The sequence below is a fragment of the Fringilla coelebs genome (assembly GCF_963513975.1).
Source record: "Fringilla coelebs genome assembly, chromosome: 2".
Lineage (NCBI taxonomy): Eukaryota > Metazoa > Chordata > Aves > Passeriformes > Fringillidae > Fringilla > Fringilla coelebs.
In genome coordinates, this window is record NC_140029.1 from 41,769,748 (window position 1) to 41,794,979 (window position 25,232).

A 25,232-nucleotide genomic window follows, 5' to 3' on the forward strand; every position below is an offset into this window, starting at 1 on the left:
CCAAATTTACCACAAATTTACCACATTTATTAATTTTTGTAAATGGTGCGTCTCTATCCTCTGTGCTTCCAGTTAGTTTTGCACTGCTACTGCTTTAATGGAAAGTATTATCTTGCAGTGAATGAACTAAAAGAGAAGAGATTTCCTCTTTTATTTGTCATCTGTTTACAGGGTTTTGAATAAAAGAATAAATGTGTTTCTCCAGCCACCTCAGCTAAAGCAAGACCATCAATTTCTCAAAGCTCATAAAAGACTTGGAGAAATAAATCTGAGGCATTCACTCTCCTGACAAGCTGCCAGAACCTTGCTTTCACACTGGCATCTTTTCTGCCCTTGATGTCATGTGCAAAACACGAGGATTTGTGCCGTGCTAATCCCTCTAATGAGGGCTTCTCCCGACCTCTATATAAACCCTGCTCTAAGCTGTGGCTGCCGGGCAGGCACCACAGAGTCAAAGCACCCGTCTTTTGAGCTGCCTTTGAGGCAATTAGAGGCTGGGATTAAACAAACACCCAGCACCAGCATCCTCAGCAGCAGGAGTTATTGTCCTGGTTGGCTGGGGCATGGAGCAGTGGTGAGGCCAGGCTGTCCCGCAGTGCACATCTCCCTGCTCTTCCCAGTCAGGTCCAGCAGGGAGGCACAGCCTGCACTCTGCAGCAATGGGAGCCCTGAGGTGGCTTTTCTGGGCTGGGCTGGGCTACCTGAGCTGCTGCTGTCCCCCACGGGCACAGGCACAGTTCCCCCGTGCCTGCATGACGGTGGAAGCCCTCCGCCTGAAACGCTGCTGCCCGGCCTTGGGGACAGAGCCAGGCAATATCTGCGGGTCCCTGCAGGGCAGGGGACGGTGTGAGGGGGTGCAGGCAGACACTCAGCCCTGGAGTGGCCCCTACACTCTCAAAAATGTGGATGACCGGGAACGGTGGCCCCTCAAGTTCTTCAACCGCAGCTGTCACTGCACAGGTGAGATGGGTGCTGGGGGCAGGGGATGGGGATGGGGATGGAGGGGTCTGCTAACCTTGCTCCAAATGCCAGAGACATTCCTGGTGGTATAAGGCATCAAGAAGGCTTCAAATATTACTATTATCTGAAAAGTTCTTCCATATTCATGATGCTGTTAGTACTTCTTCAGAGCATCAGGGTCAAAGAAGTGTTTTCTCTCATGTGAACTTTTGTGCTCTCCTCTTTGCCCACGGAGTTGTCTCTGTAGCCAGCAATCCCCTTTCTCCACAGGGTTTTGGACCCTTCAGTGCTGCTTTCAAACCTCCATCACTGCTGCTCACAGTGCACTGAACCTGGATCAGTGTGCTTTGTTTGAAGATTTATTCCTCACGGAGGAGTTCTTTGCAGCATGACATAGCCCTGTGCACTAAAAGTCTCCCAGTGTCAGGACAGGGTGTTTCCCAGGTTTGTTAACTAAATTTACGTCTTACACTGATCCAAAATGTGTCTGTACAACCACCAAAGAGGCCATCTCATCCTTCTCCTCCTCATCTCCAGCTGCTGCTTCTCACTGTGACTTTACATGGGCTCCTGAGTTTGAATGCTGGAGGGGGAATGGATTGGGGAGGAGATGTGCTTGAAGGCTCACCTGGCCAAAAGGATAAGATTCTGATGAGACCCCTTCCCTAATGCTGGCAGGGGGCAGTGAGCAGGAAGGTGAGCTCAGGGCAGAATAAGGTGACAGGACCCTTTCTCAGCAACAGCCCTGGCTGAAGGGGGGGTTAAAATGAGCAGGAACTGCAGCCCAGACTTCTGTGCAGAGCTGGCAGGAGACGGCACCCCTAGTAGGGCAAAAGGCACATCATAGGCACTGAAGGCTCTTTCTAGGCACATTTCAAATGAAACCTGGGATTTCTCGTTGAAAACATCAATTTGTTTGAGTTTTCTAACATGAGAAGAATAAACTACTTTGCATCAGCCTGATTCTTAGAAGGAGCTGCACTGTTTTGTCTAAAATGTATACCTCAGCTCACACTACCGAGAAAGCCCAGTTTTTCAATCTGGGAAGGCAGCACTGCAGAGAATTTCAGCCAAAGAGGTTAAATTTTCCAGTGCAGTTATCAACTGGAAACAGAGAGGTAGTGGCAGATGACTTAAATGGATACATGGTGTTACCAAAACTCCTCAAAATAATAATAATAATAACAACAGGCCTATAGTATCCATCAATTTTTATCTCTTTCTTTGACTGGATTTCAAATGCTTGTGCAGAAAGGACTTTTCAAGAAGGTTTGCAAAAAAAAAAAAATTGGATCAATTTTTTTTTTTTTTTTTTAAAAGGTTCTTGTATACCTCCAGAACTTAAGTCAGGTGTCACATACAGTCACAGATCCTGGGTCAGAAGAACAGTGGAGCACATGGGCATGCACCAATATTTACATAGTTAAAGTCATTAGAGCATCAAAACCTGGGAGAAAATTGAAGAGCAGTGGAGACAGACATGCTCTGCATAGGCAGACATTAATTTGCTTGTCCAAGTAGAAATAAGCACTGGTATTTGATATTTGCAGGACTGGATCCCAAGTTACATGAGCAGAATGTAGTGTCCTTTCCTTCAGCTTTACTTCTTCTGAGCTGGCTGCTCCCTTTGGCTCTTTAAATCCCTTGGATTCCTCTTTCTCCTTGCAGTTTTTTTAAAATCTAAACATACCAGTGATAAAACAGCTAGTGAAACATATCCTTAAGCATGATTTTCAGAAAGTTTTCCTGGGCTGTACTCTGTTTGGTGCAAAACCATTTCTGGGAGAATGCTAAGAATTTCACAGCTGTGAGGGATTTGAATTAAATCTGATGCTTTTTCAATGCTGGTGATCATGTCTCCTTGTCTATTAGGGGTTTTATGTGGTTTTCTTCCACTTGGTTTAATACACTGGCTGGTTGTCTGCACACCAGCTGTAAGTGAAGTGACATGTGGTATTTATTAGGCATCTAGAGCTATGCTACCTGTGTGACATAATGCTGGGTAACAGAAATTAATTGTGCCCATTCAAAGGGACATGGACAGCACATCTTTGCTATTATGGTGTCTTATTTTCCAAGCTGCAAACTGCCTGTCTGGAATAGTTGCTGGGTTGTGCAAACTCCAACCCTACCAAGGCTCTTTTTAGCACTTTAACAATATGAACTGTTGTGTTCCATCTTTATAGTTTGGAATGGTAAGCTATGGGAAATCCAACGAGCATGTAGCTGGTTATTTGGTTAGACAGTGCCAACTGAATGTGTCACATAGCTGATGGCTGTATGGGAAGGATACTGGAGGAATGGTGAGGAACAGGGGCTGAGATTTTCCAATGGTGGGATTCTGGAGTTTTCACAATAAATTTTGCTTTTTGCTAAAAACTTAGTATCTAAGGAGAAAAGAAACAGAAAATTTTTCCATTTGTTGAAGCCATTCACTGAGGAAAAATACATTAAAATCATATCTATCCAGGTCTGGGAACTGAATATTTATGGACCCCCCCTTCCTCCCAAACAGCCTTACAAACCAAAATGAAAAAAGAAAATCCCAAACACAAATATGGATGAATGGTTATAATGAGATCAGATTTTTTTTCCCCATTTTTAGGCTTCAGCAAATAATATGCACAAGTTTTTCTTTAACTGAGGACAAATAGAACAGAATTAGAACAAAAGAAAGCTTCAGCTTTGCTTTCCACTTTTTGTGCCATGGGCCATGGTCAACAAGCAATTGCAGGTTTGTTGTCAGGATGCTGAATGTTTCACTCAATGTGTTGGTTGCAGCAAAAAATTATCTCTGTAAAAAAATATGGGGTTATGGCATGAATGTAGTTGGAAGGTAGAAAGAGTTTTTACTTCTTGACTAATTTCAGTTTTGAATCCATTGAATGTGTTCTGCAATTGGTTTGGGTGCCCCTCATATTATTCAATTTATACAAATACTTAAACTGAAACCACCTGACAGATCCTGACAGTGTGCGGTACGTGTGAAGGGGAATGTGCTCATTGGTTTTCAAGAAGGTGTACGTGTTGAATTAGACCAAGTGATGGATATGTGAGTCCAACCTTGAATATTGGGACTTGTAACTGTTTACACAACAAAGCAGCGTTTCAGTGAGATAGTTAAATTTAGTTTAGAAGAAAACTATTTTGGAAGACTTGTTAATTAAATGCTATTTTGAGTTCTAAACGATAACATTGTACTGCTGGGATACAGATCTGGTATAGCATTTTAAAAGCTCAGTACAGAAGACTATTGTGAAAAACCACTGCAGTCAGTCATGTGGTGGCTAGTACAGATTGTGACAGTGATTAAACAATGACGTAGTTTGAGTTCACCGAGGAATTAAACATAATTATAATTCTTTTTTTCTGCTTCCACTTTCTAAGGTTTACATATGGGCATGTGCTGAACATTACTCTATTTTTTAATAGAAGTTTTTTGAGAAAAAAAGTTTAAATCCTTTTGAATTCCTGTGTAATCTATTTTAGCTGGAGACAGATGATTTAACATCTATTCTTTAGCTGCAATCAAATTATCAGTTAAGCCATGTAGCTGATATGATGTCTACCCCATGAGGTAAAAATTGGGCTTTTGAAGTGGTTGTAAAATACATTTAATTTATTTGTTGTAGGATAATGTGTCTGTGGGGTAATACTAAATTATAGCCATTCCTTGATGACCCTATTAAATCCAGCGTAGGTACAGATCTTCCACATCCTACAGCCTGTGAGGGTGCCCAAATGAAGAGCTAGAAAAGAGAGAAGAGCTAACCATTTGTCCCACATGTTAGCAGCCCTGATTCCAGCCTTGAGAAATTGCAGTATGCAGGTGTTTCAAATCTGATGTAACTCCAGTTTTAATGCAATAGCTAAAGAAGTCTGAAAGGGAATCCTTTCTCCCCATCCCGTAAATGATGGGCATTAAAACTGGTCTCTTTAGAAGGAAGAGGCATGGCAGCTGCCTGTGTGTCATCTTGGTGCACTAAAACAAGGTGGTAAGTGTTGTGTGGGTGCATTTTTACTGAAAAAAAATACACTAAGTTGATGGAGTTATTAATTCATGTTATGCTTGGTGACTGAAGGCCACCCACATGTTACAACCATTAAAAGGTAGAAAATCCATGAGCAGCTGCAGTGGTGTGTGATGAGTGGTGCTAGCGTACAACAGTGATGTGTGTGAGCACATACCAAGTCTCAGGTATGAAGAGGTGTGTTTTTGTCAGTGCTATGCCCATGGATTGTCCCACTGGGAGAAGCAGCATGGCCATAGTGCCTACAGAGTCAGATTCACCCAACCTGACTGAGAAAGAGCACTTCAAGTGTTGCTGAGATTGGGTAGAGAAGAAGGCAGCTCCCCAGGCATGTGATGCCATCTCCAGACATAAGGGTTAATGGGGAATGCACAGATGATATTTTGACCAGTGGCAGTACAGTGGACATTCCTGGAAACAGTGGAACAAGCATCCCACAGCCATATATGATCTCCTTCCTGTGTACCAGAATGACCTCCCAGACTATATTCTCTGGAAACCACAAGAGATGATAACAATCTCTGTTGTCCCTGGCAGAGCCTCAGCAGGGTTGTGCACTGAGTTCCTATGTGCTAATCACTGGAGCTGAAAAAATGCTGAGGCATGAATCCTTGCATGTTCCTAGAGCTCCTGTGTGCAAAAGGATCTTGAAAGGGTCTCACTGCCTTACTGAAAATACCTGCTGTGCACTACATCCTGCTATCAGGAGATTATTTTTCCTGCTCTGGTGGAGCTGTACCATTGAAGTCCACCATCGCTAGCACAGCAGACAGGGAAGTTAAGTGGTAAGAGACCAGCATTTCACAATGCTGTCATGTGGGAAGTGCACATGGCAGTAAATGAACTTTCTGGAAACAGCAATGCATATTTTCCAGATCAGTGGCCTGGTAGAGTTCTTTAGAAACAAATGTTGAAAAAGTGGTTTAGGTGGATCATAAAAAAGCTGGGTCTGATTACTGCAGTAATTTCTCTTTGAATTATGGGAAATCTCACAGACCTCCATCATTTTTTTGCCATTTCAGCTGCTGCATAGCGGCAGTCCTGTGATGCATGGACCATGTTGAAAGAAAATGACAGAAAGCAAGATTTGATATAATGGAGTTTTCTGGTTTTGTGTGTTTCTGACAATGGAACATTGCCAAATAGACCTGAGGACGTGACAAAAATGTTTGACACAATTGGCAGAAATATTGCAGTGTGAAATAGCGCTTTGCCTGGCAATCATCTCCTGTTTGCAAGTCTCCACTGCAGTCCTCCTCACTTAGTAAAAGCTCATGCCCCATAGAAAAGTGACTGGGGAAGTGATGGAAGGAATGGAGCCCTTGGATTCCTTCATAGGTAGGGTGGTGAAGGGAGAAATTCCTGCAGAGCATCAATTGGATAGAATTAGCACCTGCCCAAGGGAAGCAGGTGACAAGTCATTGGTGCACCTGGCTCCAGATACAGTTGGAAAAAAGCTTTCTTCCCATGAAGATAACTCATCATTTCAGGCTTTTGCAAATTTCTTGTCAGAGCCTGAGGAGGTGCATAGAGTATACCTAAAATACAGATGTTGTCTGATAAAATTATTTCAAGCATCAAGACCTGCAGATTCAAAGGGCCCTTCCTGAGAGAGGAATAGGCATCATCAGAGCCTCAACAAGTGACTGAGAGTGTCTTGTTCTGGTACCAACCCAGCCAGCACAAACCTGGTCCTGCACTCTGGTTCTGTTAGTGCTGTATTTCAAAGTGCTGCTTCAATTGTGACTGGAGGGGTCCCTTAAATGACTGGAGGAATAACTGCCAGTCTCAAAAGAGGTTGTTGGCAGATCTTTCCATGGTTAATTCCTGCTTTTTCCTCCTTCTCTTAAGGATTGAATTGCTCCTGAGTGTGAGGGGCCAACAGGTTCTTTCCAGAAGTTCATGGTCCATGACTGAAACTTGAGCATGGCCTAATTACTCAATGTTGCAAGATATTCTTGATGTTTGTCATCTGCTCAGTTCAGGCTGGAGTATGTGATGGGCCCTAATAGCCAGGCTGGGTCATGAAGAATGAACAAGGCACAGATAGTGGAGTACACTGAATTGATAACAGTAATTGTACTGTTCTGGTGGGACCCTGAGGATACTGTGATCAAATAAATCTTCCATGTTGCTCACCCCCCTCATATCCATACAATCCACACAATCTGCTTTGTTTCACGTAACTGTAACCTACTTGCTTTTTCTGGTGTATGTCTTCATCCTCTTTAGCCAGTACAGACACCTGGATTTGGGTGCCTTCCCTTATAGCTGGAATATGGCAGCTGAACCCAGGTTCTTCTGCTTGCTTCATGACAAAATGTAAGCCATATATCTGGAAATTGTCCCCGTGGGATGTCATTGGGATGTGCATGATCCAAAACATCACTGAAGCCTTCACTCTTGTGGTCCCTAAACTGAGCACTGATGCTCAGCTTCATGGCAACATGTAAACATAGAGATCTCAGGGGCTCTGAAGAAACCACAACCAACCTACATTTGGTCCAAAGTAAGAGTCCCCATATATTCTTGGCAGGCCTCACAGGAGTCTGCCACAGATGTTTACATTTCAGCAGCTCTTACCCTAAAAGTCAGACATAAGCTTTAGAGCTGTGTTGGTAACAGCCCTTGTAACCTTGAATTTGGTAATAAGCCCTGTAGCCCCCAACAGTCTGAAATCTTGCTTTAATGTTAATTGTTGTTCTGGTCATGGGCTCAAGCCTACATCCTGGGGACATCTGCCCATCTGGGCACATTTCATAGGACACTTCCTCATCCCATGTTAGTCCAGCACCAATATGTGTGCTGAGCAGTGAGATTCTGGAAAACAGAATTTTGGAAAGCAGTTGTCATGATTGCTGTGGAATGAGTGTGTGGGGAGTTGGAGGGGAGGTCGAGAACAGGTTAAGGAGTCAGTGCAGATTTTTGCTAGGAGTGTGAGGATCCCAGAGGAGCCCAGTTGCCATCTGCCTCCCCCTGCCCCTGGCAGCACTGCCCCGTGTCCCACGCTGCTGCAGCCTGCCAGCACACAGGCAGGGGGCAGGTGTGTACTGCAGGAATGCCTGGCTGCTCCCTGGCTCCCCAGAAACGGGGGAGCAAGATCCAGCAGGGCCTTTCTGCTGCTGCCAGCATGCAGGAGGCCACACTTAGAGCAAGCCCTGCCTTCCTGGGCTCTCCCATCTCCTCAGAGAGTCTGAGCTAATATCCTAGAGCAGACCTGATTACTTGCCTTAGCAGTGATGCCAGCAGGGAATGACAGTACTGCAGCGTTTCTCAGGCTGTTATTGTAGCACTATATAATAATGCTTAAAGCATGACCAGCAGCAACCCTGGTGCCTGTCCTGGTTTGTGCTGGGCCCCAGATACACTGTTAAGAGGCACTAGTTCCACAGAAGTTTTGTTCTTAAGAGAACTGTTTTGTTTAGGGATTTTTTTCTATGCTTAAGGATCCATGTGAACTGACCCTGTTTTGGGTTTGATCCTGGAAGCAGAGTACTTGAGAGCCAATCGAGCAAAGCACTTCATCACCAGCTTAACCTCAATTGCTCAGCTCTCTGTTCAGTGAGAGTCCTCACGTGCCTGAGGGCTTTGCAGAGCTCTCAGCACCTCAGGGCGTCAAGCCCATTACCCAGCACTTCCCCAGCTGGCTGCCTGTGATTCTTGGCCCTGCTGTGGCTCTGGGAATCCAGCCAGTCATCCTTCTGGTTAGTCAATTGGCAAGGCTGCAAGTCTGCTCAGCTGCTGTCCTTTCCAGGAACTGGCATCTCTGGGGAAGAAGAGCACTAGTTCTTCATTCTTCTACATTGCACTGTTAGTTTTCCCTGATTCATAATGCCAAGACTGATTGCTCCCTCTCGATCCAGGAAACTTTGGTGGGTACAACTGTGGTGAATGCAAGTTTGGCTGGACGGGCCCCGAATGCAGCAGGAGGAAGCCAGCAGTTGTCAGGAAGGACATCCACTCCCTGACAGCAGAGGAGAGGGAGCAGTTCTTTGATGCTCTAGACCGTGCCAAGACAACCATGCACCCAGACTACGTCATTGCAACTCAGCACTGGAGAAGTCTGCTTGGTCCCAGCGGAGATGAACCCCAGATTGCCAACTGCAGCATCTATAACTACTTTGTTTGGCTCCACTACTACTCAGTCAGAGACACGCTCTTGGGTGAGTGCTTTTCTTTTCCAGTGGGCTCTGCAGGTAAAGGAAAGGGTGAAAATACCACTGCTGAACCAGGGTGCCAGTAGTGGGCACGGAGCTGTGGAGTGAAGCAGTTGGTGGTGAGAAGGTGGTGGCCATGAGTACTCAAGGGAGATGTCCTTTGGACCTGCTATGGTCTGGTCCCCACACCCCCTGCAGCTGGAGCACACCAGTTGCACTCCTGGTGCATCTTCGTTCTGACAGGAGCAATGCACCGTCTTCACTTGAGTGAACTGAAGTGTGTCCATGCAGTGACTGACTTCAAACAGATGTTCCCAGTCCATAGGACAAGGTAGGAAAGGGGGTCTGCAGTGGTGAAGCCACAGGCCATGCAGACATATTTGGGACCAGAGTGCTACTGCTTTCAGCAAGTCACCAAGTCACCAAGGATGGGATTTGCCTGACTAACCCTGGTCATCCTTTGGGTTTGGGTATCTAACCCCATGCTTTCTCCCAAATTCAGATTCCTAGGCCTCACTGCTTTTCCAGACAGGAGTACCTATACCAGCCCCATTTCACAAAGCCTGTACTTGTAGGAGGTGCACCAACCAGTGTGGCTTTTCCACCTGGCAGTCCCATGAGCAAGCTGAACAGCCCATATCTCTCTCCTTGCTGGAGGGTGACTGCTGCTCTGCAGTGGGTACCATTCAGTTTGCCCTCTGACACAGCTCCATGTTGCAGGGCTGAAGGAAGCAGCCTCTGGTCTAGTGAGAGCACAGGTTCTTCAGGGGACAGGACAGTCATGTGGAAAGGGAAAGGGGAAACTTCTTGTGCTGCTGCAATGGTGTATATAAATGCATGTATGGGTGGAAGGTTTCTACAGTGATGAACAAATCCATATGTGGTTTGAAGCCTCTCACCTCTCACCCAGCAAAAGCACTACGCAAGAAATAACAGGCAGAATTTGAAGAAATTTGGCAAAGGGTTCTGGATTACTATTGGCATGGAAAATGCTGAGGTTCTCTTGATAGATATGTGGTGTGGGTCTTACATGGTGTAAGTCTTGCAGCTGAGCAAGAGAATGAGGTAATGCACATATTAGCAAGGAGATAGGGTTTTAGAAAGTAAAATGGCTTTTAAAAATCAAAATCCACCAAAGTGAGAAGAAGTCTTCACAATATCCATCTTTTTAGGGAATGTGAAGTTTTGATAAGTGTTGAAGCAAATATCCACAGAGGAGTTTGTTTCACTTGTCCCAAGTAAGTGATGTAGCTTCTGAAGTGTTCACTCTTTTCAAAGATGCAGAGCTGAAGGTTCTTGTTTAACTGCACTCCTGGCAATAAAAGGAAGTGCTGTCTTTCTCTCCAGCCTCGTTTGATGCCAACATGCTTGTTTTATCTTCCCTTGTAGGTCCTGGCCGCCCCTTCAAAGGCATTGATTTCTCCCACCAAGGACCTGCCTTTGTTACTTGGCATAGGTACCACTTGCTGTGGCTGGAGAGGGAACTGCAGGTTAGTTGAACAGCCTTTCCTTTTCCTTGCACAGCTTCTCCCTTTTGCTCTGCCACTTTGTTGAGCCAGCCAAGGGTAAGCTACCTCCTAGGACAGTTTCTCACCCAGGCGTGAGAAACTATCCTAGGAGGTAGCTTATCCTTGTTTCACTCCCAGGAGTATTTGCTCATTGATCATTTTTTTGTTTTGTTTTAAGTGAAATTAGTGCTTTCTGAGTGCTGAGGACTGAATGGTTTCTCACCATGAGCAGTGATATGTTATAATTGAGATTTTTTTCCCTTCATCTCCACAACACAGGATAGAAGATGTGAAGTAACAGTATTTACTAATAAAATTGAAGCAACATCTTCATGTAAAACTTGGTAACAGATATTGTTGGCTGATGTTGAAGACACCGTTCCTTTGAAACCAGCTCTAAATATTACTCCCTTTAAATATGACATGTTATACATCTAATACATACATATATTTAGCAATATGCCTTTTAAAAAAATATATGTTAACATGCCCGAGAGTCAGTTGCAGAAGCATAGACTCATTTCCATTTGCATGACTTCTACATTGGCAATGTTGCTGTATTTCAGCCTTACAGATCTCTAATGAAAATGGTTGCTTATCAAAATAGCTGCAGGATCTTGCTTGTGTGAAATTGTATCTGGCAAGCAAGCACAATCAAATGCACTGTACTCCCCTATTAACACAAGTTCAGATTCCTCCCCAGGGCCAGTTTTCTGGAACGAAAGCCAACCACACGCACAATTTTACCCATTACCCACTTACATCACTCAAAGCCTCTTACTTGCTTAAGGCTCAATTCATCTCAGCTCCTGCTCTCCTGCCTGGTCTCTGAGTTGGCAGAAAGCCTAACATGGCCCAAAGAAGTGCAGTCTCACAGCAGGGAAACTAGTGACAGTGTCTTTGCTTGGACTGATTTAATGCCACAACCTTTCGGAGGGAGTTGGAGCGGCGCTGTGAAACGCAGGTAGCTGAAATGCAGAATAAAAAGCTGAACATTCAGTGAATATTCAAACGTCCACTCCAAGAGCTTGAAGGATTCCCTTCCTCTTTCCTTTGGAGCTGATTCCCAACGAATGCATTCCTGTCCCTTGCAGCGCCTGATGGGCAACGAGTCCTTTGCGCTGCCCTACTGGAACTTCGCCACGGGCAGGAACGAGTGTGACATCTGCACGGAGCAGCTCTTCGGGGCAGCGCGGCCCGACGACCCGGGCCTGATCAACCTCAGCTCCAGGTTCTCCCGGTGGCAGGTAGTTTGTAACAGGTAGGAGGGCACCCCAGGCCAGCTCACACGTGGACAAAACCTCTCTGTCTGTCATTCAGCATCGACAGCATGGGCTGCTCTCTCAGTTTGAGTGAGTGGTGGGAAAGGAGCCAAGACCGTCTTCTTTCAAACTGCAAAGTGCCATCAGTTTATGTGTAGATGGTTCTGTGTAAACTTTCCCATACTGTGGAAGTTTATTTTTTAAAGATGACTCTTCAAGTACAGGATTTTAGTTGATTTAGCCAATTTATGGCTGCCAAAGTCTGAAGAGTTTCCCAGTTGGCAAGTATCTTTCTAAAAAAGAAATGCCTGCGTGTTGGTTCTCTATGACATACACCCAATTGATCTCAGCAGCAGAAAAAGAAAATTGTTTTGGCACACGGGAAGCTAGAGATAGGCTGGAAAGTCTGCTACCTTGTTTTGGATGAGACTTTAACCCTGATATATTTAATGCAGTTTGAGGATTGACTTTGAAATATCTGAGATTTCACATGAAAAACAGCACAGAGCCAGCCAGGAGCTTGCTGCCAGCTCCCTGTGGGAATGTGCTGACTCGTGTGAGAGCAGGATTTTGACAGGGGATTCAGATGCAGGATCAGGGTGCTGTGACATAAAATGCTGTTGGTTACAATACCCATACATCATTCTTCTCTCAGCTCAGGGGCAGTGTGCAGTTAGTCAGACGGAGGTACTGAAAGCTCAAAGTTTTTCAAAATAGTCTCTTTCTCTAGATACCTAAAGAGGTATTTGAAATTCCAGCTTTAGGCACCAGCTGGCTTTAAGTCTTTCCCGTACTTTTTCCTCAAAGATAAATAGGGCTTTGGATTTTTCCTTGAAAACTTGAAGTGACTAAACTTTTGCCTCAGCAAGGTTAAACTGAAAAGAGCTTTTGTTTACTTCAAAAGTTTCTGAAAATGCTGTTTCACTTCACACTGAATAGACCTGATTTTTTTGTTTCACCAGTGTTACACTGTTTTTCTTCTTCCCTCTTTCTCTCCCTGGTATAAAGGATTTACTCCCCATTAGTCACTGGGTAACCCCTGCAACAGCAGGTTGTTCTCGAAGGCCCTGAAAAGAGAGGATGCAATGCATTGCTCTTGCTTTTCTTCTAAAGTGGATGAGAGATGGCAAGTGAAAACCTGTCTTCTGTCATTTCTTGCATTTTCTCAGCTCACGTTTGCCTTCATTTTTCCCTTTTTGTTAACAGTTAAAAAATTAATAATAATAATCAGGAGTGAAAGTTTGTCAATTCAAAATTGAAAACTCTGTTTTACATTGCCTGACAAAAACTTCTTACACAGCCCTTGGGTGGGGAGAAGGCGTGATGGGAGCTGTGCTTGCTTTTTCTAAAGCTTTTCTAATGCTTTTTCCAAAGCATCCTCTTTCTGTGGACAATGAACCTGGTAAATCTTGGTCTAAATGACTGATAGTCCACAGAGGATGCAGGGCCACAGGAAGCCTGCAATGGTGACAGTCCTGCTATAAATCTATCTCCCAGGCTGTAGGAGGTGACCTGAGCTGCCCCAGAAGGTGTCCATCCCAAACCTCGACTCTCTCACACGTACAGCCGAGGCCTTTTTGTACTGCGTGAGAAAAAGCCAACAAACAAGTGCTCCCCTTCTTCTGACTTGTGCTTCTCCCTGTTCCACGCTCAGTCTGGATGACTACAACCGCCTGGTCACGCTGTGCAATGGCACTGAGGAGGGGCCGCTGCGGCGGCGGCCACCCCGCGGCTCCAGCCAGCAGCTACCCACCGTGGAGGACGTCAGGAGGTGCCTTTCCCTGCAGGAGTTCGACAGACCCCCCTTTTTCCGCAATTCCAGTTTCAGCTTCAGGTTCGTCCTCAGGCTCCTCTAGAGCTGGCTGGGTCACTGGTTCTCTCTATGAGCACATTTGTCAGCAAAATGTGGTTACTTGATGGTGCTTTAACCCGTCCGCAGGAATGCGCTGGAGGGCTTTGATAAACCAGATGGAGCCCTTGACTCGCCGATGCTGAGCCTTCATAATTTGGTCCACTCCTTCCTGAATGGGACCAGTGCTCTCCCTCACGCAGCTGCCAACGATCCCATCTTCGTGGTATGTCTTTTACCCCCAGTGTGATTGACAACGGCTGAGGCTCAAAGGCACCTTTCTCTCAAGAGATTTGCAGAACGAGTGAAGTGAATTTCCTAAGAAATAGTTCTTTAAATAGAAAAGGAGGAATCTTTTATCTTTTATTGAGCACTGCCACACCTGCATAAATGTTGAATAAAAAGTAACAAGATCTCAGGGTAATTTATAAAATATAAAGTAAGATTCTAGGGAGAAGTGCTGCTATTCCAAGTCGTGCTGCCTTGAATAATTTCATTAGGTGGTATATCTAAATCTAATGGCTTATATTGCACAACAACAAAACCTTATTTTACAGCAACAAGGTAAGGTGTAAGTGGGGATAGTTATTTTAAAGCAGTAGATAGAGTGGTATGTTTCTTTGTTTTAAATTTTACGAGCTAAAAGGAAGTCCATCTAATGTCAGGGTATCTTGGGAAATAGAAAGAATATGATTTCAGTGGTGCATTGAAATAGTGCTGCACTGCCATGAGCAGCACAAACACCATTGTGCAAATGCCATTGAGCAAAAGCCAGTGGTTAACTCTGCTTATACATCTTTCTCCCCTAGTAAATTAATGCAAATTTATTCTTAAACCGCAGTGTTTACATTACATATAAAAATTCTTTATATGTAATATAAAGACATATATCTATATATTATGATATATATATATCATATATATATCTCATATATAAACATATATTAAAAAATATATCTATATAATATGTAGATGCATTTCTTTCTTACCTTTAGGTTTTCAACCTTTTTTTTTTGGAGAAATTAGTCCACATACTTTTATAGTGGTTCTTCAGATTGTTTCCGTAATAATTCTTTAATTCCTGCATTAATTTTTTTCTCTTACACAGTGAAATTAATTTCACTGTGCTGTAATTTTGTACAAAAGATTATTTTCTATAGTTTTTCTATAGGATATTTTCAAGCTTTTTCCAGGGTTGTAATTAAACAACATGAGTACATCAGAAATTAGTTTCAGACACTTGTAGTAGTTGTCTGAAACAACTTTCCTGCATTACTTAATTTTAGATCTATAAACTCACCTGATGAAAGTCATGGGCACCTGGAGCTGTGGAGTTGGCGGCACATGCTCTAAAATGAGCATGATGGAGCAAAATTTCCTGCAACTTTCCATACTTGTTCAGAGATGAGAAAGATTAAAATAATTTTGAAAGGCACATTCACCCGAGTGAGGTCAGTGGCTCCTCACCTGCCCATCTGGTGTCAGCTGGTGTTGAACTGTCTGGAGAAAGATTTTATCGGGAACAGAAGCAACAAAGGTGTACAAAGCAAAATGTCCCATGCAGAAGATCAGTTTATTCTTCTCATGAGCTTTCCTGATTTCCCGTTCTGTACATCCCATCCAAATTAGATTACCCTCTTCTCTCTCTTTCTAAAGCTCCAGCCACCCCGTGTGTTTGTTGAGTGTTTTAAAGGTGATTGATTTCCAAAAGAGCTCAATAAATACGTGTGCACATGCCTGGATTTGCAGGTTCTTCACTCCTTTACTGATGCCATCTTTGACGAGTGGATGAAGCGTTTCAAGCCCCCTGACAACGCCTGGCCCGGGGAGCTGGCGCCCATCGGGCACAACCGGCTCTATAACATGGTCCCTTTCTTCCCTCCGGTGACCAACGACGAGCTCTTCCAGACTGCGGAGCAGCTCGGCTACGCCTACGCCATCGACCTGCCAGGTGTGTCCCAGGATGCTGCTGCTCCTGACCAAGGGATGAGGCAGCTCACATTTGCCACAGGCATATATAAAATAAGGAATCTGTCCTGGTTTAGGGCAAATCTGGGAGAAAACCTTCAAAGGGGGCCCCTCCAGAAAGCAAACCCACACGGCTCCTCCTCACAACCGGTTTGGTAAGGATTCCTCAGAGAGAGGTGGAAAGAACCTGTTTATTGAACAGGCACAGCACCCCCCAGCACACAACATGAACAATACTGGATGACAGCACTCTTTCACTGCTCTGAAAAAGATGACAAATTCAGAGAGTCTCTCTTGGGGGTGGTCACTCTGGTATCAGTCCCTCCGGCGCTGGGGCAGCTGCTGCAGCCACAGAGTGCAAACTCTTGGTGTTCCCAGGTCCCAGTCCAGAGCAGGTTCGAGTGGTTCTAAAACGGGAGAGGAAAAAACAGTCCAGGGAAAATTTTGGACTGCATAGCTAAACTAACTAAGGAGCAGAAGCAAAGAGCAAGAGCAAAGCAGAAGCAAGAGCAAGAACAAAGCGAAAAGCCAGGTAAAAAGCAAAAGCAGCACCATGTACTGCCCCGTCTGTGTGTCCTGCCAGCTGTGGGGGAATGGCTGATAACAAAACAAAACATTCAGAGCCAGTCTTGAAGGCACAGGACATATCCAGCATAAAGAGAACACAGGAATGGGGATGCAAGCATCATAACATCACCCTAGGACAGAACCTTTCACAAAACACACAAGTCTATTCACCTGCTCACTTCCCAACATTAATATTTGGGTATCTGGAGAGATGTACCTGGGTGTTTTTTGTTGTAAACTTCCAATTTTAAAGATTTTCCATGTCCATAGCTGGGATCTTCCTTAGTGTTTGTCTATTCATTTGAAATTACCCGACACAAATTAGACAAAGACAAAATAGCAGAAAAGCAAAGTATTTATGCAGAAAATCCAAATTTTGCAGCAAGATATGAAAATATTTGTAAAAGGCAGAAGAGTAAGGTCTCCCTGAAAATCATGCTTCAGCTGCTTTTCCAAAGATTAAATCTGAGTAATTTCTTTCTCCATTTCAGTATTACTTTGAGGGCATAAGGTGCTTATCTAACCTGTGTGGGCAGGAATTTCTTCTAAATGCTTACCATACATCTCTGTTTTTAATCTGTGGAGACTGTTTAAAGGTCTGTAGACTGCAAAAGATTGAAACCCTTGCCCTCAGGCTGCACTCATGCAGGGGAGCCCTGATTTGTGGGGGCATGCTAGCTGCTTCTGCAGTGCTTTTCTCAGGGGCATCCCCAGAATTTTCCCTGAACATTTTAACTTCCCCTCTTATGGAGTTTAAGCTTTTCCCCCTTGGTATTACTGCCCCCCTCTCCTGCTTTGCAAATGTGGATGCCCCTTTGGCATGAGGCGCCCAGAGAGGAACATGAGTAGCTTGTGACTCTGTTGCTTCTGACTCACACCTAAATAAATTTTTAGCTCTTTGTGAAGGAGTCTATCTCTCTTTGAATGGCCTATGTTCAGACAATACAGCTTTTACATTCAAATCCTTCTCTTTCAGCCAAAAGAATAACTTGCTAATTGTACTTCTGGTAATCACATTGGAAATAAACATATATTAGTACATGGCTGGTTCTTATTTAAAAGGTGATAAAGCAGTAAACAATCCATTTTGGGACTTTACTAATTATTGGAAGGATTGCACTCAACCTTTTTGAAGACTGGAGATTGGGACACAAGACTTTTAGCTGTTTTAATAGTCAGTGTGACATCTCCCTTAGCCATCTCTCTCCTCTAACCCACATATCTAGATAACTTTTAAATATGTGCAGCCTCTTCAGAGGGGTTTTTTTTTGTTTGCTTTTTGTGATTGTTTCGTCAAACGTGATTATTGCCACCTCATTGGTATGTAGCATTCTTCAGAAAAGGAGGGCAGGCAATTTTTACTTCTGAAAGCACAGATGAAAACACAAACATTTAGTCAAGTGGAGCAATGTTATTATAGGAATAAGCAATATTATCTTTGAAGATAATGGTTCTTCAGAAGTGGTTCAAAATCAGCAGATGCAATCTGGAGCTGGTCAGCAGAGGCACGCTAAGTAGTGTTTTCAGTTCAAAGTTTGACAGTAGGCTGCTTTGTGGTCTTTAGGAAAATTTGAGGGTTTTCTGTTGACCAAAATAGCTTGGAAGCAGCTGTCTTGAAATGTCTCTATAGAAAGAATTGCTTAGATCATTCATAATTTTGGCCAAATTAGATGAAAGAACAGTCTTTTTGTCTTGTCAGTGTTAATCTTTTCCATTCCCAACACTTAAATTTGTACAAATTGTTGAAGTTTAAATTCAGCTGTAGACTTCTCTGGCAGGAAGCATCTCCAGCTCTGTCTCAGTTATGGGGTGTGCATTGAATTTTGCCTGTGGCCAGTAGGTCACTAAGCTGCACAAGTAATTATCAGCATGTAGGAATTATTATGTCTCCTGTGGAATTTGCAAAATGAAATGATGGGCTGTGCTCACTTCAGTTGTTTCACACTTCCAGGTTCCCTTGATGAGACCCAAGCATGGGCTGTCATGGTTGGATCCACGATTGGAGGAGCGCTCGTAGCTCTGGCCGTGCTGGTTCTGCTGCTTGTGCTTTTCCAGCACCGAAGGCACAGAAGAGGTTTTGAACCCCTGATGAATGTGAGCTTCAGCCCCAAGAAGTACATGGGGGAGGCCTAGTGCCCTCTCTTCCTTTGCTTGCTCTTAGGAAGCGACCTTGGCTGCCTTTCTGGTGTCTTAGCTGAGACTTTATCACACACTCCTTTGGCAGCTTACTAAATTGTTCTCATTCAGGTTTTTCCCGTTATCTTGTGAATTGTAATGCCTGAAGTCTCTGGGTACATATGAGAAAGGCCCAAGTCAGGCTAGATTTTTTCTCATTACTAAATGTTATCTGGAGTGTGTGACACTTGTAAGTCATCCTCTAGAGATTTAGATCAAGACAGCCGAGAATCCAAATAGGAGAAAACCAACTTGAATAACCAAGATAATTTTTCACCTCAATGTGTCCTTGATTTCATTTAGCAGCATTAAGATGTGCTGGAAGTTATTAATTCTACATGTATATTTGAATAATACATTCTTTTACAGTTATCAATAAATATTCTGAATAACATAGTCTTGTTTTAAGATTCAAAATGTTTCATGTAGTTTGACAAAATGCAATAGGAACTCCCTGTTATAGATTATTTCAGAAACATGATAAATTATAAATTCTGTTTGTTATTTCCAATAAAGTTGATGACAGCAATAGGTAAACTCCAAAATTCCAACTCCTAACATTTAAGATCAGGAGTTCCCTGACACCTAGATAAACACTTGTGTTTTACCTCTGTGTTAGGGACCTTGAATAGAAGTTGAAGTGGGACTTTTTTGTCTCTGATTCACTGTTCTATGAATCAAGAGGTAAACTTCCAAATTTCCAAAGTCTAGGGTGCAGGACTCAAGGTATCAAGACTAAGACAGCTTGCATTACTCAGATGGGGAATCAGGTTTGGATATGGCAATTGCTAGACCACATCCTGAACATTCCTTTACACAATCCCTATATATTTCTTTATTTAGACAGAGACTTGAAGCCCATTTGTGTGGTTCTCCAGTGTTATCTTGGAACATGTAATTTTACATAGCAAATGACATCTTGAACAGATCCTGTCAGCTTTGGTGCTTGATTTATAACATTAATGGAGTATCAAGACTTTGTGTATTGTGGGGTCTTGAGTCTTATAAAACCTTTGCTTTTTTAGCCTTGAATAAAAAAATTCAGTTAGTAACATTTTCTGGCCTTCCTTTTAGGCCTGCTAAATACTACCTATGTGGACTAGAAAGAAGATGGTTTTCACATTTACTCAGCTTTGAATATGTGTAACTCACAAAACTTATCTCTAAAATGCAGAATTTTTGGCTCAAGCAAAGCTGTGATTTGCTCACCACACACTCAGATAGCCTTGGCTCCATCAGGTGGACAGCAGTCTGCTACCATTTCTGCTGCTTTGTGGTACCTTTGGGGGATCCCATTGCACTTGTTCTGGGATTATGCCCAAGATGTCAAGGGTTGAAGCACTTTTTTACAGCAGCACAGTTCATTACCTTGGTTCCCAACTCAGGCTGCCTGTAGCTATGATATTTTATGAAAAATCTTTAAGATTTTTCGTCCTGAGAAGCTGAGAGGCCTCAGGAACAAAATGTAAACTGTTCTTATCTGCTGCTGCGGAATGCAACAGGTGGATCTGTGATTGGTCTCATCTGGTTGTTTCCAATTAATGGCCAATCACAGTCCAGCTGTCTCCGACAGTTTTGATCAGTCTGAACCTTTGTTATTCATTCCTTTTCTATTCTTCTCTTCTCAAGCCTTCTCATGAAATCCTTCCTTCTGTTCTTTAAGTATAGTTTTTAACATAATATATATCATGAAATAATAAACCAAGCCTTCTGAACATGGAATCAACCTTCTCGTCTCTTCCCTCATCCTGGGACCCCTGCGAACACGGTCACAGCTGCCTTTTGGGGGTTTTGCTATTTGGGGACTGGTGTTACCTGATGCTGAAGACAACAGATGAGGTCTCCAGAGAGAGATCTAGCTGACACACGAGTTGCATTAGTTGACCCTGATGTGTGTCAGAAGGTAGCTAGGTCTGAGATCCCCCTGTGCCTTTCTCAGGGAGCTGTCAGCTGTTTTTCAGCACTACAAGGGTGTTCATATAGAATCACAGAACACTTTGGGTCCAGATCATCTAGTCCAGCTCCTCTGCAGTGAGCAGGAACATCTTTAGATCAGGTTGCTCAGTGTCCTATTTAACCTGACCTTGAATGTTTGCAGGGATGGGGCATCCACCACCTCTCTGGCAACCTGTGACAGTGTTTCACCATCCTCATTGTAATAAATTTATTCCTTATGTCCAGTCTAAATCTACCCTCTTTTAGTTTGAAACCATTACCCCTTGCCCTCTTGCAACAGGCCCCATTAAAAAATTTTGTCACCATCTTTCTTATAAGCCCCATTTGAGTATTGAAAGACTGCAGCAAGGTGTCCCTGGAACCTTCTCTTCTCCAAGCTGTTCAACCTACAACATGCACCAGTTCATGCTAAACACCAATTTAGAGTGCTGCTGCTGTTGGATGGAGATGGACACATTTTTTTCCTTCGTGGGATCTGGATGCCAAAATTTAGGAGGCACTTTAGACTTTTGTTTCCAAGGGTGAATGAGAATTTTCCTTGGGCTCCCAGGGTGCCCAACTAGCTTCATCAGCTTGGAGGTCTGGGTGCTGCTGTCCCAAGGGTTTGCTTTGCAAGCTGTCCTGGTTATGGGACAGTGGCAGTGGGGTAGAGGAAGGAAAGAAAGAGGGAGAAATGTAAAAAATGTGGCACAGCAGCTAACTTGTAAGAACAGATTTTGCCTAAGAGCCTGTGGGTAAAGCAAAGGACAGCTGTTCTCATCTCACATGTAAACTGAGTGGAAAGGTATTTTCCTTTCTAGAAAAAGAGCAATGAGGGCATTAGATTGATGCTCTGCACGTAACAAGTACTAGGATCAAAGACCCATGCATGCCTCTTTTCACTGGCTGAAGCTTAGTTTGGTAATTAAGACTTAAAAAATGCGAGGGGACTTAACAGCTGCATATAAAAATTTGCAGCTGTATCGAGAGCACAACCTGCCCTCTTGTGGCTTACTGGAATATTACTGGTGACACCAGAAAGCTCTTTTTCTCCCTCTCAAAAGTTGTGTCTTTGGTGAAGGAAAGAAGCACAGGCTATCTTTGTATGAAATGCTTAAAAAGAAAGGAAACCAAGCATGGGCACTTTAAAGAACAGATAGAGGAAATCCTGCAACAGGTCTGACTGTAAAAGTTGGTTTTACATGTTTTGATATTCCATTCATCCCAAACAACACAAGACACAATTTTTTTGTTGCTGTTTTATGCAGGTGTTATTAAAGATCTACCATCTCTAGGCTGTCCTGAGGCTGCTGGGGTGGGATGAAGAGGGATGCTCAAAAGCTCCCAGGGATGCCTAAACTGATGGGAAGAATGCTGAAAACATAGTATCCCAAATCTCCACATAGCCCAGTACACCTTGGGATTTTCATCCTACAAATCAGTGCAAAACATAACCTCAGCTGGTGCCCATGGACCACCCCTGCCCTTCATTTTTCCCCTTCACATTCGTAATTCCACAGCCACCCAGTCCAGCCCTGGGAGGGAAGATGAAGGATCAGCACCTCTGTCTTTGTGTGCTTTTTATTCAGGGCACTTAGCTAACAGATGGGAGGTGCACTGCTGAATGGCTCCAAGCTCAGATGGGTGTAATCATCACCACCCCTGCCCCCTCGAAAATAATTCCTACTGAATCGCTGCTTTCTTCTGAGAAAGTGCACAAAGGAGCTCCAAATGAGATGTTTGAGCTCTGGAGAAGTTCTCAAAACCATCCCTTCCTCAGCCTTTTTGTTAGCTAGACCCATGCAGCTTTCAGCTTTGTATGTAGGGCTTTTGAGCAGATCATCTTTCTGAGGAGTTTGGTGCTCTCTGGTCACTAGTTAATTGCTCTCTCACCTGGATCTGTGGGCAGCTCTTTCTGAGCCATTCAGTAGATTAGGTGCCTAAATTTTGACACTGTGGTGAGCTGATGAAAGCCACATCATCTCTGTCAGTCGTGGCCCGTGCTTTTGTGAAAATTATTATAATGAAAATATTCTTAAGGAATTAGTGAGACCCCATTTTCTGAACAAAATTAAATCTCATCCCTGTCTGTTTAGCTAAGTGCTTGAAATGGAATTTTTTCCAATTTTGTCCTGATTTAGGAAAGAAGTGACATAAAGCTACCATGTCTCATGGCTATTACTGTAAAATTTAAATTTTAATTTTTCAACATGCCTATGCTTGTGATGGCAGAGAAGAGAAAGAAAAGAAGCACATTGAAAGACTATCAGCTGAATTTAGTAGGGAAGGTATGCACTTACAGGGCTAGGCATGTAGGCTGATAGCTACCAGGAAGGAAACTTTTTTCCCTGGAATACTGGCTGTGCCCTGCTGTGCAGAGCATGCAGCCAGCGATATGCCCTGCTCACATGTGCCTGCACTGAGTCAGGTTGTGAACAAAGCCGTGTCTGTGATCCTGCTCTGCTTCAGTGCTCCTGCAGCTGAGAGACAGCAGATATTCATTATCCAGGGCTTTTTACTGAAACAGGGCTTTCCAAGACCTGGGTGGCCAGACTAAGTGGTACCCATGCTGCACATGGTTTTTACACACCAGCTTCTTCTTGTGAAGGGGCATTCACCTTCTCTTCCATGGACAGCAAAAGTACCTCTACACAAATTAGGATGACATATAAACCATTGCACTGTATAGACCCAAACCATGCTCCAGGACCAGCAGGGTATGGATGAAATATGAAAAGAAAGCTCCAGGTATTCACCTAGCTGCAGAATCTGCAGGTAATTTTGCCTGTCCTGATCTTCTTCATGAATCCTGTCTGCACTTATGGTGCTGTTCCCATTGCCATGTGCTCCCACTTCAGAGGTCTCATCTGTCCATGGGTTTTGCAGGATAGTGACAAAGCTAGTAAATCTGACTCTGTGAGAGTGAGAAACCTCAATGCATCAAGCTTTTCAGTAGAGGCCAAATAAGCAGTGAGGTCTCTTCCACATCACATAATCCATCTCTTTTTGTCTCTCCTCCCTTCACTGCCTTGTTGTCTCTGGCCTTTTGACAAACTGATGAACCCTGGAGCAACTTCAGCGGGCAGGAAGCAAAGAAAGTATGGGTGGACGACAGGCACTGCCCTTGGCAGCACTTCCAAGTGCCTGAATAAAGGAGGAAGTCACGGGGTCTCCACCCCTTATCTCTGTCCTCAGGCTTTCTCACAGATTAAATTAAAAATATCCTTTCCAGCACCATCGTTCTGCCTGTCGTGGATCTCCTTCTGTGGCTCCTGATTTTCTGTGACTGTGTAGCACAGAGCTCAGCTGTCTGTTCTGGCAGTGGTGATTTGTGTTATGTGGATTTATGACTGGGAGACAAATGCTTAAATGTTCAGTGGTGAAGCCACAAAATCTCCCTTGCAGCTTCCTTCACTGGGTGATTTCATTGCTGCATCCAGGCTGCTTCCAGGCCCGTTTCCCTGCCATCTATCTCTGTTTGGTCTATTCTGTCTCTTACCTGATTTTTAAATTTTATTTCTGACTTAGAAGAAAGTCTCTGGAGATTTATTTCATATTTTTTTCCTCCCCTGCGTACCTTCTACTTGAAGACATCTTTCAGTGGCGTCATATTTATGTGGAGGGATCATTGTTCAAGTATCTGTGAGAGCTTCACAGTTGCCTCCTCTGCTTGAGTTAATTGAGAAGCTGCTAAACATATTAAATGCTCAGAAGCTGTTCCTGTCAGCAATGAGGCTGGTGACTGGCTTTGTTGAGTCTAGGTGCCTCCAATTCCAGATAGTGCTTATTAAACCTTCTTCACTGGGTTTCTTTTTCGTTTTTACCAGAGACTTCCAAACTCCAGCCCAGTTTGTAGGAGCAAATTTTTTCACTCTCTTTCATGCAGCCATCCCGTGGTCTGTAGCTGCTCAGGATGGAGGGACCTTGCCAGAGAGCTGCTTTTCCTGTGGTGCTGCAGTGGGCTGTGCCAGGGCATGGCCAGGAGAGGCAGGGCATTGCCAGGAGAGGCAGGCATGGCCAGGAGAGGCAGGGCATGGCCAGGAGAGGCAGGGCATTGCCAGGAGAGGCAGGGCATGACCAGGAGAGGCAGGGCATGGCCAGGAGAGCCGCTGTGCTCAGCCCTTGCAGAGGCACACCAAATCCCCTTGGGACCGACACCAGCAGCGGGGTCCATGGCTGGCCATGCTCTCCTGCCCAGCACGCTGTGCTCTTGCTGTGCCCTTGGCCTGGCTGTCTGGCAGAGCTGTGAACCAGCAGCTCCCTGAGAGCAGCTCCAGGGCTGTTGGGATTGGTGTCACATCCCAGGGTGGCCGCAGGTGCTCCCCAGGGCTGGGGATGGAGCCTGGGTGAGCTGCAGCAAGGCTGCTTCCCCTGCAGATGCGTGCGCTCGCCAAACCCGCGGATTTAGGATTCAGCTCAGGGCTTTGAAGCACACCACTTGTGAAGGCAAGGCACAATCCTTCCTGAGGAAAGAAGAAGCTGGATTTTTTTAACAGAAGGAAAAGCCCTTGTTTTCCTCCAGCATTTCCACATGTAATCTTAGGATAAGTTGATTTTGCAAAAGCAATGAGAGCATTTGTTTTAATATGGAATTTTTGGTTTTTAAGTCAACCCCCCAAATAAAAACATTTGATCAGGGACATGACACATACAGAGAGATTACAGAGCTCAGTGCTCATTTACACTATGTGTGTCTGCTGGTAAGAAAAAAGTATACCCTGGTGGCTGTGCTAGGACAGACAAACATAAAGATAAAAGGTATATTTCTACTTAAAATTGAAAAGGGAGGGAAAAAATGGTACTTTTCCTTTCAGTCTTAC

At 44.1% G+C, this 25,232-nt stretch overlaps 1 protein-coding gene across 1 annotated transcript; it reads left to right on the forward strand.

The window, feature by feature from the left end:
- Nucleotides 1-659: 659 nt before the first annotated feature.
- Nucleotides 660-18,435, forward strand: DCT (dopachrome tautomerase; the record flags this gene model as incomplete). The annotated part of the gene is made up of 8 exons (XM_084227129.1): nt 660-960; nt 8,855-9,154; nt 10,538-10,638; nt 11,751-11,917; nt 13,573-13,752; nt 13,858-13,993; nt 15,517-15,718; nt 18,254-18,435. The coding sequence occupies 8 exons, from the start codon at nt 660-662 to the stop codon at nt 18,433-18,435; spliced, it is 1,569 nt and encodes a 522-aa protein (XP_084083255.1).
- Between the last annotated feature and the right edge of the window lie 6,797 nt (nt 18,436-25,232).